Raw genomic sequence first — 13,912 nt, forward strand, 5'->3', positions numbered from 1 at the left:
TCACTGGGGGGGGGGGGGGGGACGACTGCATTATAATACAGATCACTGGGGGGGGGGGCACTATATTATACTACAGATCACTAGGGGGAGCACTTCATTATAATACAGATCACTGGGGGGGGGGGCACTGCTTTATAATAAGTATCACTGGGGGGGGGTGTCACTGCTTTAAAATACAGATCACTAGGGGGAGCACTGCATTATAATACAGATCACTGGGGGGGGCGCACTATATTATACTACAGATCACTAGGGGGAGCACTTCATTATAATACAGATCACTGGGGGGGGGGGGCACTGCATTATCATACAGATCACTGGGGGGGGGGGGGTCACTGCTTTATAATAAGTATCACTAGGGGGAGCACTTCATTATAATACAGATCACTGGGGGGGGGGCACTACATTATAATACAGATCCAAGGGGTGGTGGGGCACTGCATTATAATAAAGATCACTGGGGGGGGCACTATATTATACTACAGATCACTGGGGGGGGGGGCACTGCATTATAATACAGATCACTGGGGGGGGGGGCACTGCATTATAATACAGATCACTGGGGGGGGGGGGGGGGGGGCGGCACTATATTATACAAAAGATCACTAGGGGGAGCACTTCATTATAATACAGATCACTGGGGGGGGCACTGCATTATAATACAGATCACTGGGGGGGGGCACTATATTATACTACAGATCACTAGGGGGAGCACTTAATTATAATACAGATCACTGGGGGGGGGGGGCACTGCATTATAATACAGATCACTGGGGGGGGGGGGGGGGCGGCACTATATTATACAAAAGATCACTAGGGGGAGCACTTCATTATAATACAGATCACTGGGGGGGGGCACTGCATTATAATACAGATCACTGGGGGGGGGGCACTGCATTATAATACAGATCACTAGGGGGAGCACTTCATTATAATACAGATCACTAGGGGGGGGGGGGGGGGGACACTGCATTATCATACAGATCACTGGGGGGGGGTGTCACTGCTTTAAAATACAGATCACTAGGGGGAGCACTGCATTATAATACAGATCACTGGGGGGGGGGGGGGGGGGGCACTATATTATACTACAGATCACTAGGGGGAGCACTTCATTATAATACAGATCACCGGGGGGGGGGGGGGGGGGGTCACTGCATTATAATACAGATAACGGGGGGGGTCACTGCATTATAATACAGATCCAAGGGGTGGGGGGGGGGGGGGTCACTGCATTATAATACAGATCCAAGGGGTGGGGGGGGGGGTCACTGCATTATAATACAGATCCAAGGGGTGGGTCACTGCATTATAATACAGATAACGGGGGGGGGGCACTACATTATAATACAGATCCAAGGGGGGGGGGGGGGTCACTGCATTATAATACAGATAACAGGGGGGCACCACTGCTTTATAATACAGGTCACTATTGGGGGGGCTGACTGCTTTATAACAGATGACTGGGGAGGTCACTGCATTTTAATATGGTGGGGGGGTAGTTGCCACTGCATTATACTATAGACCGGGGGGGGGGGGGGGCAACCACTGCCCCATAATACAGGTCACTGGGGGGGGGGGGTCACTGCTTTAAACAGATGACTGGGGGGGGGGGGGGCACTGCATTATAATACAGATCACTACTCCATAATACAGGTGAGCGGGGGTGGGGAGGGTGTCACAGGCGGGATGTCCAGCTGACAATAGTCCTATGGCAGCTCCCACACTCCAATCACAGGTGAGCTGCCAGCCAATGATCACACAGTGTACAGATTCATGTGACCGCATGCCCCGCCCCCTTCCACCTGTTCTGCAGGGCCCCTCTCCTCGCCCTCTGATTGGTTGGGAAGTTCGCACTGTGGACTGGTCGCCAGGTTAGCTCTGGCCGCTGCTCAGTCACAGTTGTCAGGCGGCTTCCCCCCGCCAGGGCCCTCCAGCCCAGTCGCATCTCTCCCCATTACCTGGAAAGGATTCACGTCCACCGGGTCGGCGAAGGGATTGGTGTCGTAGCCGGCCATGGTTGCCGCAGCGAGGGTCAAAGTGTCTAGCTGGAACCTCCAGCCGGGAACTCCTCCTCGCACAGGATCCTTCCTGGATGTGACGGGGCAGCCTCTGGAGGGCGGGGCCAGCGACTACTGGGTGTGGGACAGTCGCCAATGGCCACGCAGTAGGCTGGGGCAGACAGCGAAAAGACGCAATAGGCCGTCCAATCAGCTGACTCGCCACTGGGCGAGGGGGCAGGGCTCAGGCTGACAAGTATCTCTTAGCTGCTTTAAAAACGGGGGGGGGGCGGGCCCGTAGGCATTGGGCGGGGTTGTTGCCTAGTTGTGCGGCCAGGTAAGGCGCTACACAGGCGAGGCTGGCTGACGTCAGCACCTGACTAGAGTTCCAGTGTCAGCTGACCTGTGCAGGACACGTGACCCCACTTCCTGTCACTACACCTAGAATTGGAAGCTGTACAATGATCGCTATATAGATGACGTTCTGACATTACACGGCCATGTACTGTACACTTCCGCCCATACACGAGTCTACTCTATAGAGAGAGTGCGCTGCAGCCGCGTCATTTCTCCTGGAGAAAACTACATCTCCCGGCATGCTGTGCGCGGGGAGGCGTTCGTTGACACATGGAGGGGATTGGGAGGAGGGATGTACAGAGGGGTGCTGGACATGGCTGAAGACAGAGGTGAGCAGAGGACACGGGGAGCACACACCGCATACACGGCTGATGGGGGGGGGGCAACCATTCCTCATAATGATTGGAGGATGAATGACAGGCTGGGGGCGGGGCTTATCACTACTAAATGTCATCACTATATGACAGCTTCCATCCGCAGCTTTGCTCATCCATCACAATGCATTACCTTGTATACATCGGATCCCTTCTTATCATATATTAGATGGACACTTTTCATGTCCCGATGTAATGTTTTCTTGGCGTATTGGTTGTATCAGTCCCCATACACAGGAACATCCAAATAACATCATGGGCCCCTGAGCAAAGTAATACACTGGGGCCCCAACCAGCCTACCCCCTTTACTCACCGGCTCTCAAGAATTAAAGTTATATATGTGTGTGTGTGTATATATATATATATATATATATATATATATATATATATATATCCATCTATTTATTAGTACAGGTGCATCTAAAAAATTTGAATATCATCAAAAAGTTAATTTATTTCAGTAATTCAATTCAAAAAGTGAAACTCCTATATTATATAGATTAGAAAACGACAAGATATAGAAGTGGGGCATTATAAGTGCCAAAATACATCTTCTCAGAATGAATAGTGCTACATGTATAAGAATAAAAAAGTTTTTATTAGAAATCTCATTAAAAAAAAGACGTACTTAGGGGTAATGCCCCTTAAAAACATAAATATACCCACACATTTTAATTCAGACCAAAAGAAGCAGCCCTGAAAATAGGGTTTCCCTCGTACGTAATTTACACACACTTACATAATTATAGCACAACTGATACGTTGCAGTGCACATTATATATATCTCATGTCAGAGAGGGGGGAACTCAGGCTGACGCGTTTCACCTATGATGGCTTCCTCAGGGGTTCAGGGGATATTTGGCTGGAACTAGAAAAATACAAAAAGAACATACATAATATACAATCCATGAATACAAAAACACATTCACATCAATCTTTAATTTACATATATATTCATATTAATGACTATTAACTCATAATTGATGTGAGGGCAGCAAGGCTCAATCCACACTAATGCATTTTTTTATGCATTTTGCAGAAATGCAGGGACTTTTTTTAACATGGGTTCCTATGGAACACGTTCGCATCAATGCATTGTTTTGCCTCTGATGCATAAAAAGACACAACTGAGCATGTGCAGGTTGGCTCTATTGCCTGTGTGTTAGCTGGCTTTCCGAAGCTAGACATTGCAGAGAGGGGAGGATCTGTGCATACAGGATAAAACAGCCGTTTTACACAATGCAGAGGATTAACCCCCTAAGTTCCACAGTGAATATAACAAGAATGCTATGGTTCATATACAGACAGATTTTACTGTTGTGGGTTTAGTAACACTTTAAATAAACAAAAAAAAATAAATAAAAAGAGGAAGATGAGAGTAGAGGTCGACCGATATTTGGCGTTTTTTACTTAATCGGCATTGGCTGATTGATAAAAAAGGCCGGTTATAACTTCAAATGACTTCTGTAATAGAAGTCAATGCAAGTTGCCTGAAGTTATCTGTGGAGAGAATTCTCTCCTCCTCTGGGCAGCCTGCCAAATCTGATAAGAAGAAACATTGTATCTCTTCTTGGTTCTTTTATCAATGAGCTGAACTCCCTGTATAGGAGTTCTCAGTTTAACCATTTAAAGACTAAATCTTTTCTGACACTTGTTGCTTACAAGTAAAAAATCCTGTATTTTCTGCTAGAAAATCACTTAGAACCCCCAAACATTATATATATATATTTTTTTTAGCAGAGACCCTAGGGAATAAAATAGCGGTTGTTGCAATATTTTATGTCGCACAGTATTTGCGCAGCGGTCTTTCAAACGCAATTTTTTTTTGAAAAAACACACTAATGAATTAAAAAAAAAAAACTAAGCAGTAAAGTAAGCCCATTTTTTTTCGTCCAAAAGTTTTGATTACCTGTTTTTGTGTATTCAATATTTACGATATAGTTTTTTTTTTTTTGTTATCTAAATTGTACATACAAGTGAACTGATTGGAGGTTTGTTTTGTTTAATAAATGTTTAAATGTAAGAAATTTTCTGTATCACTTATTACTTAAGGTTGCTTTCACACGAGCGGGCATGCGTGGATGGTAAAATGTTGCTAGTTTTAGCGGCGCTTTACCATCATTTTAGCGTCGCTATTCGGCTGCTAGCGGGGCGCTTATACCCAGCTCGTGGCCAAGGAAGGGGTTAAATGCACCCCTGAAGCGCCGCTGCCGAAACGCTTTGCAGGCGCTTGGACAGCGGTGCGCATTCATTTCAATGAGCAAGAGTGGTGGAGCAGTGGTATACACCACTCCAAAGATGCTGCTTGCAGGACTTTTTTTTTTTTAACATCCTGCCAGCGCCTCGCCTCGCCTCGCCTCGCCTCAGTATGAAAGCACTCAGGCTTTCACACTGAGACTGCAGGGGAGCCGTTTTACAGGCACTATTTTTAACCCAAAAGCGCCTGGAAAATGCCCCAGTGTAAAAGGGGTCTAACTGTTAGATTTTTGAGATGAAGGGGAAAAAAAAAAAATCAGACAATTATATCGGCCCAAAAAAAAATCGGCATCATATATCGGCCATCGGCCACCGCGATTTCTAAATATCGGCATCGGCCAGAGAAAATCCCATATCGGTCGACCTCTAGATGAGAGACACCAGAACCAACAATGCAGACGAGCTGAAGGCCGCTATCAAACCAACCTGGGCTTCCATGATGCCTGAGCAGTGCCACAGGCTGATCGTCTCCATGCCACGCTGCACTGATGCAGTAATTCATGTAAAAGGAGCCCCGACTAAGTATTGAGTGCATACTATACTGTACAAGGACATACTTTTCAGTAAGCCAACATTTCTGTATTAAAAATCCTTTTTTTTTATTGGTCTTATGTAATATTTACATTTTCTGAGATACTGAATTTGGGTTTTTCACTAGCTGTAAGCCATAGTCATCAAAATTAAAAGAAAGAAATGCTTGAAATATATCACACAATGTGTAATGAATCTATATAATATGAGTTTCACTTTTTGAATTGAATTACTGAAATAAATTAACTTTTTGATGATATTCAAATATTTTTGAGATGCTCCCGTACTTTTAATAAAATTGATTTTAAACAATAAGAAAACATGCCATAATTCAAAGACTAATCAATACAAATTTCCAAACAATATAAAAAGTTAGTAGCACAGAGGACATGGCGTCAGAAGGGCAGAATGCAGGGGTCATTGGGGCAGGAGGACCCAGTACACAGGGGGTCAAGATGGCACAGTGCAGGGGGGTAGTAATGTATATTACAGAGATGATCTTCTCAATCAGAGCAGCATGGAAGCTGCTGTCAAAGATCTTACCAAGGATGCTACTTATAGTACATGAGTACAGCTGTGCTATCTAAAAAAAATTGAAACACCAAGGTGAATAAATAAGAAAAAAAAATATTTGTCCAACCCTTCCTTATGTGATGTGACCAAAAGTGTTAGTATGTCATCTACATGGGATAATTATACACCATGTGACGCATGACATCTTCTGTGACCCACCACCAACACTGACACTCCAGCTCCGTACCAGAAATAATGACCCCTAAATACTGAGGTCATATGCAATTGTGAACACAAATCATGTCTCCAGAACATTAGAACCTCCAGGAAACCAATCAGATCAACCTTCCAGGGCTCCAAACTGGGATATCAGTTACAGTTAAATAGAGTGTATGGTCCCTTTAACCACCTCAATACAGGGCACTTTCACCCCCTTTCTGCCCAAGCCATTTTTCAGCTTTCAGCGCTGTCGCACTTTGAATGACAATTGCGTGGTCATGCAACACTGCACCCAAATTATATTTTTATAATTTTTTCCCCACAAATAGAGCTTTCTTTTGGTGGTATTTGATCACGTCTGCGTTTTTTTTTTTGCGCTTTGAACATAAAAAGAGCGACAATTTTGGAAAAAAATATTTTGTACATTTTGCTATAATAAATATCCCCATTTTTTAAAAAAAAAAAAAGCAAATTTTTTCTCAGTTTAGGCCGATATTTATTCTTCTACATATTTTTGGTAAAAAAAAAAAATCGCAATAAGCCTATATTGATTGGTTTGCACAAAATAGGGGATAGATTTATAGCATTTTTATTTATTCTTTACTAGTCATGGGGGCGATCTGCGATTTTTATTGTGACTGCGATATTGCGGCGGACATATCGGACACTTTTGACACATTTTTTGGACCATTCACATTTATACAGCGATCCGTCCATGCATTGATTACTGTGTAAATGTGACTGGCAGGGAAGGGGTTAACAATAGGGGGTGATCGAGGGGTTAATGTGTGTCCTAGGGAGGTGATTCTAACTGTGGGGGGAGGGGACTGACTAGGGGGGGGTGACCGATCGGTGTCCCTATGTACAAGGGACACACCATCGGTCTCCTCTCCTCTGACAGGACGTAGATCTGTGTATTTACATACATAGATCCATGGTCCTGCTCAGTTACTGGGCAATCGCCGGTGCCCACGGACATCGCGGCCGCCGGGCACGCGCACCAGGCACACGCACCGGGTCCCCAGTGACGCAGTGCGCGCGCCCCCTAGTGGCTCTGGAAGCCGGTCACGTCATATGAAGTCTGCCCAGAACGAGAGCTGCCTCGTCCCACCGTCATATGACAGTGGGCAGGCAGCTAGTGGTTAAAAAGATGTTTGCCAGCACGCCTCCGCTTACACACGTGTAGCCGCAAAATCCAAGGAGGAAATACAAAGGAATAAAGTGCATTATTTTCTGAAATACGCGGCAGATTTAAGCTACAGGCTGGCTGCGCTGTGCAGAATCGCATGCCACTTCTACTGTGATTTGTCATAGCAGAAGCCGATCAGTGGGTGCCGGCCAATGGATGTCTGCCAGCGCCCACCAAACGTGTGGAAAAACCACAGGTCGGGGCTCTGCCTGACGGGGAAAGTGATGGATTTTATTTTCCTGCAAGGCATTGTTAAAAAGGTATTGTTCTCCCCCCTCCCCCATTCAGAAATATGAGTTTTTGCAATAAAAACTGTTCTATAAATGGAGGAGGTGGACCTTTTCATTCATCTCTCCATCCTCCATTCATAGGATGCTTTTTATTGGAAAACATTTCTAAATTCAAAATAATGCATCTAAGGGAAAATAATCTTCTGATAGGTCCCCTTTACATGGACATGTAATTGTTAATGTAACAAAGCGTTTTTAATGGTCCTTAGCAGTGTTGCAGCACAGTAAAAAGAAGTAGGGCACGTTGTGTTCAGCAGGCAATACCACCTGTCAATGCATCCAATAGAATTGAATAGGACTGCGCCGCCACACCCAATATTTTTCAGTGTGAAATCCCTATTCAAACCGGTTTGTTGAACGTGGCATATTGCCTCCTAAATGCCGCTGCTGACAAAGCCATCCATTGCAGACCACCAGTCAGAAACATTACCCATGTGAAGTACCTTTGAAAATAGAGTACAGTTTTGGGGGTACAGTGTTTGCCAAAACTACAGAGGAAAAAGATTTGGGGGTGCTTATTTCAGATGATTGCAAAATGAGCAAACAATGTGATCAGGCAGCAGGGAAAGCAAACATAATTCTGGAATGCATCACTACAGGGATTACCAGCAGCAGGAAGGAGGACCTGATTCCCTTTCTATACTGTAGATCCTTAGTTATCACTAGAGCGATCACCAGCAGGAGGAAAGAGCTTTTAATTCCCTTATATTGATCTTTATAGAGGGATCACCAGCAGAAGGAGGTTCTGATTCTCCTATATAGATCTTTATATATATGGATCACCAGCAGGAAAAAGGAGGTCCTGATTCCCCTATATCAATTTTTATATAGAGGTATTACCAGCAGGAGGAAGGAGGTCCTGCTTGCCCTATATCGATTTTTATATAGCGGGATCACCAGCAGAAGGAGGTCCTGAGTCCCCAATGTAGATCTTTATATAGAGGTATCACCAGCAGGAGGAAGAGGCTCTTGATTCTCCTATATAGATCTTTATATAGAGGCATCAACAACAGGGGGGAAGGAGGTCCTGATTCCCCTATGTAGATCTTTATATAGAGGGATCACCAACCGGGGGGAAGGAGGTCCTGATTCCCCTATGTAGATCTTTATATAGAGGGATCACCAGCAGGAGGAAGAGGCTCTTGATTCTCATAAATAGATCTTTATATATAGGGATCAATAGCAGGAAAAGGGAGGTCCTGATTCCCCTATATCAATTTTTATATAGAGGTATTACCAGCAGGAGGAAGGAGGTCCTGCTTGCCCTATATCGATTTTTATATAGCGGGATCACCAGCAGAAGGAGGTCCTGAGTCCCCAATGTAGATCTTTATATAGAGGTATCACCAGCAGGAGGAAGAGGCTCTTGATTCTGCTATATAGATCTTTATATAGAGGCATCAACAACAGGAGGTCCTGATTCCCCTATATCGATTTTTATATAGAGGGATCACCAGCAAGAGAGAGAGGGGGTCATGATTCCCTATATCAATTTTTATATAGTGGGATCACCAGCAGGAGAAAGGAGGTCCTGATTCCCCTATGTAGATCTTAACATAGAGGAATCACCAACAGGGGGGAAGGAGGTCCTGATTCCCCTATGTAGATCTTTATATAGAGGGATCACCAACAGGTGGGAGGGAAGGAGGTCCTGATTCCCCTATGTAGATCTTTATATAGCGGGATCACCAGCAGGAGGAAGAGGCTCTTGATTCTCCTATATAGATCTTTATATAGAGGGATCGCCAGCAGGAAGAAGGAAGTCCTGATTCCCCTATGTAGATCTTTATATAGCGGGATCACCAGCAGGAGGAAGAGGCTCTTGATTCTCCTATATAGATCTTTATATAGAGGGATCGCCAGCAGGAAGAAGGAAGTCCTGATTCCCCTATGTAGATCTTTATATAGAGGGATCACCAGCAGGAGGAAGAGGCTCTTGATTCTCTTATATAGATCTTTATAGAGAGGGATCACCAGCAGGAGGAAGGAGGTTCTGGTTCCAACTACAAAGTAGTATCTGGTCATTGGAAGATCTGTAATCTATCAGTGGCAGTACATCCATAAGGGTGCATGGGCGCCACCCCCTCTCTTCAGCCACCCCCTCTATGACCAGTGGATAGATTCGTGCATTCATGCGGGGGTGTTTTTGAAGCACCTGATTAGAGCCATAGGCTCAGGTCAGGACTGTTGTGTGTGGCAGAGCTGTGTAACTTTTAGAACTGGATGGACAGCAATACATATCATTTGGCTGGTAAAGCAAGCCCCTTATAAGTATTTAAAGTTGATGTAAACCCTCACATATACCAAGTAAAGTGAACAGCCTCAGATGATACACAGGGATGAAAAATCCTCCTAGAAAAGTTTTAAATGTATATCTGCCGTTTCAGCTTTATATATACTTTAGAAAGTGCTCATCTTGTTACAGATTTTCTTTTCCTGTTCAGCACTGGGAGTGGATTATTGGCATACAGCCAAGACAGCTGATTGGAGGAAAGGCACACCCCCCCCCCTCCACATTGGCAAAGGAAGGAAGTAATGTGCAGAGCTCTGCTGTGAGAAGGCAAGCTTTCTGCTAATCTATTTATAGCAACCTCCCATGACATATATTTCAGGCTGCTTTTATCTCCTGTGTCGGAGAGCTTGTCAGAAGTTATCAGGCTGATAACAGAGATACGGAGCAGGAGAAAGCCATGGGACTCAGGGCTTTGGAGAGAGATAAGAAAACACTACAGATATATGTGCCCAGCTCAAATTTCATGAATCTGTTTTTTACATCCACTTTGATCTGTGTGTTTACCTGGAGTTCAGCTTTAGGCCTCATTCACACGGGTGTTGAGGCCTGTAGACTGTGAATGGGACGTGTGGTTATGTGGGTTGAGGGATGCACAGACACAGCTGCTCATCCCAATTTGACAGGCGCATGGATGCGATCAGTGAGTGCTTCAGGGCTGCCTGTCTGCACGCCTATCAAAACTGGGATGATCAACTGTGTGTGTGCAGGCCCTGTATCCCCATACACTTACATGGGTTGTCTGTATGCAGCTCACAAACAAAGGATTTCCCAGCACACTTACCAGCCAGCCTGCAAACCAACCAAATTAACCCTGTCTAACAGTTTATGTTAAAAGCAGAGGGTTTTGTTTGCACACATTTGCAAAAATATGCATAAGCCCCAGTGCCCACACCAAGGGATTTTTGTATATACTGCGGCCTTAACTAAATTTCCATAGCCTCCATAGTAGGAGCACATATAAGAATAGATTAAAGCGGAGTTCCACCCTCAAAAAAGTTTTTTTTAAAAGTCAGCCGCTACAAACACTGTAGCGGCTGACTTTTAATAAGGACACTTACCTGTTCAGGGAGCCCGCGATGTCGGGCCCCCGAGGTCGATCCGTCTATCGGTTCGGGTGCAGGAGGCACCATTGTAACTAAGCGAAACTGACCGGTTTCCTATTGCGCGTGGCGCGTGTCACTTTCTGAATGGCCCCATTGTCTTTTGGGACGCACACAGGTCCCAGAAGGCAGCGAGGGAAAAGGAGAAGGGCTTGCCGCAGAAGAGGAAATGACGCACTGCGCCACAGCTGAGCTAGGATGTAAGTACACTATGTACTTGAAAAGGGTAAGAAAGAAAAAAACAATAGTTATTCAAAAATGAGGGGTGGAGGGGTGGTCTTTACTTTAAGACTAAGTTGTAAAAGTGGATGGAACTCTGCTTTAAGGGCAGGTATGCCTGGGAGGGAGTCCACCCCCCCCCATAAAAGCACAGGGGCGCACATGATGCCCAGCAAGAGCACAATGGCAGAGAAGGCATCCAGTGTGTCCCATCACCCAATATACTGTACAACGCCTGTATGCAGCACCTGGTAGCTCAGCAGCATTAACCACTTGCAGGATGGCCGTTCTGTGCCAGATCACGTACCTAGTATGTGATCTAACACTTTGCACCGCCGGTGACCAGCTTCTGCTGTGATCACACACAGCGGGAGCCCAGCGGCGGGTACCTGACGATTATACAGTACACAGACAGAACGGCAATCTGCCTATGTAAACGAAGGAGATTGCTGTTCGGAAGGTATTGATCCGTGTTTAATGCCTTCCTCTAGTTAAAGCACCTCCCACACAGTGAGAAAGCACTGGCTAGGCACACAGTTAACCTTTCGGTCGCCCCTGATGTTAACCCCTTCCCAGCCAGTGTCATTAGTACAGTGACGGTGCATATTTTTAGCACTGATTACTGTATTAGTATCACTGGTCCCCAAAAAGTGTCAGGTGTCCGATTTGTCCGCCGTAATATCGCAGTTCCGCTATAAAAGTCACTGATCGCCACCATTACTAGTAAAAATAAAAAATAAATAAAATTATTCTATAGTTTGTAGATGCTATAACTTTTGCGCAAACCAATCAATATACGCTTATTGGGATTTTTTTTACCAAATATATGTAGCAGAAATTAAGAAATTAGACTTTTAAAATTTTTTTTATTGGATATGTTTTATAGCAGAAAGTAAAAAATATATATATTTTTTTTTCAAAATTATCGGTCTTTTTTTGTTTATATCATATCATATATCATTTTGTTTGATCAAATACCACCAAAAAAAAGCTCTATTTGTGGAGAAAAAAGGACATAATTTTATTTGGGTACAGTGTCGCACAGCCGTGCAATTGTCCATTAAAGCATAGTTGCCAACATTGTAAAAAAAAAAGTGTGACATTTTTGTGGCTGTAGGCGGAGCCATACAATAATTAGGGGGCGGGGCATTCATTTGTAGGCATGGTTTAGTAAAAATATACAAGTGCGGGGCGCGAAGCATGCCGCAGCGAAAAATGGGCGTGGTTTACGCGGCATAGTGGGCGTGGCTTAAATGGGCATGGCTCAAGAGGGTGTGGTTAGAGTCTGAGATGAATGAGGGATGGAGGGGGAAAGGGGGAGAGGGAGAAAGGGGGAGAGGGAAATGACGGGACAGCAGCCCCAGATCCTACACATTAAAAATATGTGTATTCTAGAAAGTTTAACAATCAGCAGATAAAGATACTCCAAGCACCTGGTGTTAGCACTTCAATCATCCCGGCACCATGGTTGTTATGGTGTCAGGATGATTGAAGTGCATTATTTCTATTATTACATTGTAATATAAAATGAAATCATTCAACTCACCATAATGCAGAATCAGTGAGATGCCTGAGCGTGTCACTAGCCACATCGCCTGCCACCAGCCGTCCATCCTTGCGTCAGATGTCCCAGCAGAGTCCGTCCTTGCATCAGGTGTCCCAGCAGAGTCCGTCCTTGCATCAGGTGTCCCAGCAGAGTCCGTCCTTGCATCAGTTGCCCCCAGCGGTGCCCCCCTTACATCAGATGTCCCCAGCGGAGCCCCCCCTCACACCAGGAGTCCCCGGTGAAGCCCCCCCTCACACCAGGAGTCCCCGGCGGAGCCCCCCCTCACACCAGGAGTCCCCGGCGGAGCCCCCCCTCACACCAGGAGTCCCCGGAGGAGCCCCCCCTCACACCAGGAGTCCCCAGCGGAGCCCCCCCTCATACCAGGAGTCCCCGGCGGAGCCCCCCCTCACACCAGGAGCCCCCCTCACACCAGGAGTCCCCGGCGGAGCCCCCCCTCACACCAGGAGTCCCCGGCGGAGCCCCCCCTCACACCAGGAGTCCCCGGCGGAGCCCCCCCTCACACCAGGAGTCCCCGGCGGAGCCCCCCCTCACACCAGGAGTCCCCGGCGGAGCCCCCCCTCACATCAGGTGTCCCCGGCGGAGCCCCCCCTCACATCAGGTGTCCCCGGCGGAGCCCCCCCTCACATCAGGTGTCCCCAGTGGAGCCCCCCCTCATATCAGATTCCCACAGCGGTGCGCCCCCCCTCCCTACCTCAGAGGTGTCCTAGTGTAGTAGTGTCCGCCGGCCGCATGGCTAGAACCCCCGCCCCTTTCCATAACAGACTGGCAGCGGGGCAGGGGGTAGGCAGGGCGAAGCGGAGGGTGGGCGGCGACGCAGGAGCTCCGTTTAGCCCCCCCCCCAGCCATCTTTCTGATCTTTAAAATGGCGGCTCTAGCGGCGGCGAAAATCGCGAAGAACCGGATTTCTCGGGACATTTACCGGGACACCACAAATTCGGGAATGGAGTCTAAGTCCCGGGAATGTCCCGGGAAATCCGGGACAGTTGGCAACTATGGTTAAAGT

At 46.3% G+C, this 13,912-nt stretch overlaps 2 protein-coding genes across 2 annotated transcripts in view; one reads left to right on the forward strand and one right to left on the reverse strand.

Annotated features, from left to right (window-relative positions):
- SCAMP2 (secretory carrier membrane protein 2) overlaps positions 1–2,204 on the reverse strand; it is a 57,355-nt gene extending 55,151 nt beyond the window's left edge. Inside the window, exon 1 of the mRNA XM_073619020.1 lies at positions 1,962–2,204. Coding sequence (XP_073475121.1) covers positions 1,962–2,018 — 57 coding nt within the window. The 5' untranslated portion in view covers positions 2,019–2,204. The remainder of the gene's footprint in view (positions 1–1,961) is intronic.
- A 331-nt stretch (positions 2,205–2,535) lies between these two features.
- MPI (mannose phosphate isomerase) overlaps positions 2,536–13,912 on the forward strand; it is a 33,207-nt gene continuing 21,830 nt past the window's right edge. The window contains exon 1 of the mRNA XM_073619018.1: positions 2,536–2,686. Coding sequence (XP_073475119.1) covers positions 2,650–2,686 — 37 coding nt within the window. The 5' untranslated portion in view covers positions 2,536–2,649. The remainder of the gene's footprint in view (positions 2,687–13,912) is intronic.

This window comes from Aquarana catesbeiana, linkage group LG03 (genome assembly GCF_042186555.1).
Source record: "Aquarana catesbeiana isolate 2022-GZ linkage group LG03, ASM4218655v1, whole genome shotgun sequence".
Classification (NCBI taxonomy): Eukaryota; Metazoa; Chordata; class Amphibia; order Anura; family Ranidae; genus Aquarana; species Aquarana catesbeiana.